Source organism: Etheostoma spectabile, chromosome 20, assembly GCF_008692095.1.
Source record: "Etheostoma spectabile isolate EspeVRDwgs_2016 chromosome 20, UIUC_Espe_1.0, whole genome shotgun sequence".
NCBI classification, from domain to species: domain Eukaryota; kingdom Metazoa; phylum Chordata; class Actinopteri; order Perciformes; family Percidae; genus Etheostoma; species Etheostoma spectabile.
Genome location: NC_045752.1, coordinates 18,628,855 through 18,633,952, shown reverse-complemented (window position 1 = coordinate 18,633,952; position 5,098 = coordinate 18,628,855). Strand labels below are relative to the sequence as shown.

General features: G+C 39.0%; 1 protein-coding gene and 1 long non-coding RNA gene across 2 annotated transcripts in view; one reads left to right on the top strand and one right to left on the bottom strand.

Moving 5' to 3' along the window:
- The window catches only part of LOC116669974 (uncharacterized), a 13,788-nt gene that overhangs the window by 7,014 nt on the left and 1,676 nt on the right, over nucleotides 1-5,098 (bottom strand). The window lies entirely within an intron of this gene.
- The window catches only part of eipr1 (EARP complex and GARP complex interacting protein 1), a 53,425-nt gene that overhangs the window by 46,671 nt on the left and 1,656 nt on the right, over nucleotides 1-5,098 (top strand). Inside the window, 1 exon segment of the mRNA XM_032500143.1 lies at nucleotides 165-332. Coding sequence (XP_032356034.1) covers nucleotides 165-332 — 168 coding nt within the window.

Genomic DNA, 5,098 nt, shown 5'->3' with positions numbered 1-5,098 from the left:
GGGTGAAAAGAGGAGCTGCAGCAATGTGCAGTACAACAGAAATAGGGTTGTTTATTGAAAATGAAACCATGTAAACCTATTCTTTTACTACCTCGAAATAAAATTATGAACTGGAAAATAATATGAGCACTTTAAATGCATGTCTGGTGTGTTTTTTGGGCCAGGGTGTGGAGCGTCCGCTACAACCACAGCCACGACCAGCTGGTGTTGACAGCCAGCAGTGACAGCCGCCTCATCCTCTCCAATATGGTGTCCATCTCCTCAGAGCCATTCGGCCACTTGGTGGACGATGAGGAGCTCAGCGAGGGGGAGGAAAACCACCAGGAGGACAAGTAAGAGCAACTTGGCCTAATTAGAAAATGAAATGCTTCCATAAAAATGTAAAAGTCATTATTTATTGCTTTTTTTTTTTTTCAAGGATAATCTTGGTTAAGATGGTAAAACAGTGGCTTTAAATGAAAACAAGTTCTATTTTCCAGGCTGTGAGACTGTAAAAATGTAATCCTTTATATTTTAAAGGTCCAGTGTGTAACGTATTTGGTTGTTTATTATCATAATTGGTGTTGTCTGTTCACAAATATACTTTTTCATGAATATTTACCACTACCATAAATTCCAGGTATTCCTTTTGGCTTGAAATTTTGCATTTGCATTTGCATGAACTGGGGTAGACGCTCCATATTCATGCGCCATCTTGAAATACGTTAGCCTGTAAGGGACATACAGGACATGCTGCTCCACCATTTGCGTTTTCGCTGTTACATGAGAAACTCACAGGTGTTGCTAATCTGCTAACGGGTATCGTCGCTTCCCTGCCCCGGCAAGTTTGAAGAAGGAAACATGAGGACCTCACATATTCATAATCCAAATTCATCCAAAAGGATATTGAAAAGAGCAAGAGACCGGCTTTATGAAGCGTGAAGGCTTCCGTAGCTGTAATACATCCTCTGAAGAGTTGATTGATCGATGGCGATATATGATCTCAAAGCTAGATGGGAGATATTCCTACACATTGGACCTTTTTTAAGGATTTAAAAGGCCACAGTATCAGAATGAACCTTGAGGAGGTCACAGGTAAGTGTCTTTGTTTTTGGTGCTATGGTGCAATACACAAGAGGAAAATAAATAGAAATGAAGCAGTGCATTTTCAGCTTTGTTGTTAATTATAACTGTGTATAAACCATCTTTCACTGCCAGTGTTTTGATTTCATTCTTTTGGATGCAGTTCAATATCGAGATGACACTTTTTTTTTGTTGCTCTGAACATCTCTTTTTACTTCATGATCTATTAACAACCTGAATCATCCTAATAGTTTTTGGACAGTGCTAGCCCTTCACTTTTGACTATATTATAATGGAGATGTGGAATCATAGCATTTCTGGACTGCCACAAGGAGCTAATTGAAACATACAATGAGATATTAAAGCATATACAAAAATGTGTTGTGTATTTTTTAAACTGTTGATCTGATAGTAGTCCTCCGAAAATTAAAGCTGACTGCCTGAACTTTCACTTTCTACATACGTTGACAAAATAAAAGTGGAGAGGCAAAACATTTAAAATAGGACTCTGTCAAAACACTTCTGGAAATTTTCCCCATAGCATTTGGACTTTTTTGCAGGGATATCATTTGTAATGGTTACTATTCAGTGCTTTTCAAATCTGCCACTGTCCTCTATCCATTATGGTCCAATTCCCCCTCTTATCCATGACTACCTGCTCTTACACTCAATGACTGACTCTCATCTGCAATTATCAACTCTTCTTCCTAATCACCGGCACTCATCTTTGGTTTTAACCCGTCCACTAAACTTACTGACCCCTCTTGTATGTACAGGACTACACTCCACAGTACCTGGACACTACGTACAGAACTCCTCCAGTGGTTGGACTATTTTCCAACTTTAAATGGTTGCTTTTAAAATTCAACCGATAATGAAATTTGCAGATGATTGTTTAGAAGATAACCAAGCAGACTATTTTTTTCTCAGTTTAGTCCGTTTGTCAGTCCAACAAACCATCACCAATGTGCTGTTAACATACAGAGGGGTGAAAAATGGAAAGAAAAACATATGTGTTCCCTTATTTGGTGTTCTGATGGTGCATGCGCAAGCTTTGTCTTAACACGCTGCTTCAAATCTCCCATTGGTGTCTGATTTGGTTGAGATCTGGTAACAATGGAGGCCGCATAATACATATTTTGTAACATATTTGTGGAAACACCTTCTAAGGCAGGGTTTTCCATCATTTTTTAAGCCAGGGACCGCTTGGCTAAAAGAGAGATGGAGCAGGGGCCCCTGCTACATATATTGTATACAATTTAATTGCATTAAACTGGGCTGAATGGAAGAAAATGAAGGGATTATTCTTTATTATTTATACATTTTGTTTTAATCTTAAACATACTGTACAGGAATCATTAATCTTAAATGTATCTGGATGGCTACCAGTGGGCACCTTACCTATATTAAACCTATCACCAATATTTTTTAAATTAAATTTTAAGAAAAACCCTGTGTTGAACAATAATTAAGAGGCCCCCCTGCTGTAACTCTGAGGACCCCCTAGGGGTCACGGACCCCCTGTTGAAGATCTTGGTTCTATGGAGTTGGCTGACTGCTACCAAAGGGCTGGTCTGGGATTCCTGTAATAGATTACACTGCAGAATTGTCTTGACACATCTCAAGCCATATTTTCTATTTCCATAGGTTTTTTTGTATCACACAACCAAGCCAGTTTATTAGGTACACTTAGCAAAACTACTGCAGTCAATAAATCCCACCTCGATTCGGTTTTAAAGTGGTGTTAATTCAACTTAATGGTCATTTTTTTTTCGAGGTTTTAGTTCATGGTGCTGTTGAATTAGATTCCAATATACTCACATGCTTATTGACTTAAATGTGCTTGGCAAGATATTAATAACAAGTCTCAGTACAATACCACACCTCTCAAACAGTTGAACAGGACTGTAAAAACTGAACATTATAACCCTAAATGAAGGTATTTATTGCAAAACTGTTGTATTAGACTGAATTAGTTTTAACTAGATGTACCTTAACAACCGAGTTACTATTTTCACAAATGTTACCCTTAATTGTAGCGTATAATACTTTCTCTTAGCAGTCCAATGAAAATATCCCTTAAAACCTTGCAATCCATTAGGCCACTTGTCAAACTCAAGGCCCGCGGGCCAAACTCGGCCCCTCGCGCGTTTTATTTAGGCCCGCATAATAATTTAGTTTCACAGTAGATTTTATCTAGTTGTGCGCCAAGCGAAAAGGACGGGAAATTGTTTTTCCAACTGAATTACGGGACACTGAAAGCAGAATTTGCCGGGTCTTCCGACTTTAAGACTTAGAAATTCCCCCAGAAGCAGAGAGTTTTCATCTTCAGGCTGTGAAACAGGTCGCTGTGAGTTGTCTGTGTGGTAGCCTGCTTTTGAAAATGTAATCTTTGTTTTTCTTAATTTGTTAATCTCTATGATGACAAAGGAACTTTTTTTGCAGACGTTTGCAGGGCTTTGTGTCAACATATATGCGACCGAAGTCAAAAGAATTGTAGCAGAAAGCTAGTGTCTGTCAGCTATTTTTAGATGAGTCTGTCTTTTGCCAAATGTCCTTGTTAGTTTTAGTCATATTTAGTCATTCACATATCTTTTTTTGTTAGTCAAGTTTTAGTCTACTAAAAGTCTTAGTCTAGTTTTAGACAAAACATTTTAATCCTTTTTTTTGAAATAAAAAGATTCTGAGATTATTTCTGAAAACCATTTAAGTCAAATAGTGTTTCACACATCTGAAATATGTTTTGTCAGCTGTGCTTCCATCAGTTACAACACATTCTGACTTTTTCTCAATATCATTTTACGTAAAATGCGACCAAGTATCGAGCCTCTGCCTCCTACCTAGCATGTCCAGAAATCTCTGGTTTTCGCTACTGTCTATGGGTGTGGTGTTCTTTTGTGTTGAAGCCACAGGCTCGCAGCAACAGCACTAACTCATTCATTCACCATGAATATTCTATCTCATGATGAAAAAGTAGAGCCGATTGTAGACGAAAATGAAGAGAGATTTTACCGTTGTCTTTATTTTATTCAAAACATTTTAGTCCCGTCTTTTTTTCGTCAACAATAATGCATGCTCATTTAGTCTTAGTCTTAGCGTTTTTGGACATTGGCGCAGTCTTGTTATTGTCTCATATTACCCCCAATTTCCACCGGTTGCAGAACGGCTGCAGATCGGCTCGGTTTTCAAGGTGTAGCGCAGGGAAATATGATCCGCTGTGAGCCTGCTCTATTATATTTTGAAAATTAACAGGATGTTTTATTTTGTTTCTGTGCTCGACTTCCTGTCCCACACTCTGCCGTGTGCTCAATTGCTGCGGAGCTCTCCGGCAGCCGTTCTGCCGTCAGTGGAAATACACACATGGACTTTAGTGGAAACCTAATGACTCCGCCGCCGTTCCACAACCGGTGGAAATTGTTGACGAACATATTTAGCCTCGTCTTGTCTGATGAAATTAACACTAGAGAAAGCAACAAAAATGACGAAAAATGCTGCAAACCTAAAAAAAAGAGACGTTCAGTAAAACAGTCAAGGATATTTGGCAATAGACTCTACATGTCTCGGCCCAGACGTGATTCTCATTTGCCAGTGTGGCCCTTAGTGAAGTTGAGTTTGACGCCGTTGCTTTAGGCAAACTACAGCAAAGTCGAGCATGTTGTAGCATCAGTCACATATACCCTCTCATTCTTTTCTTCCCCAATGAATCTATATGAGCAGAGCACTTAGTGTTATTATTTTAGGCTGCAGCCCGGGGAGAGCAACTATGTGTAAAATAAATCCAAATATGTATGTCACTGTGATCCCTCATGACTACTTACAGCATTGGGTTTAGGAGAAATTTGGGATGGCAATAATGCTAGATCGTAATCCTAAATCTGTATTTATTGTCACATTGTTGTAGCAGTGGGAGAACCGTCTCAGCACTGGGGAGGTTGCTGTTTGTGTATTGAAGACAGAGAAATTGTGAATAAACAAAGTAAATAGTCTCCAGTCCTCAGCAGGTACTGTTGTGTGTGTGTGTGTGTGTGTGTGTGTG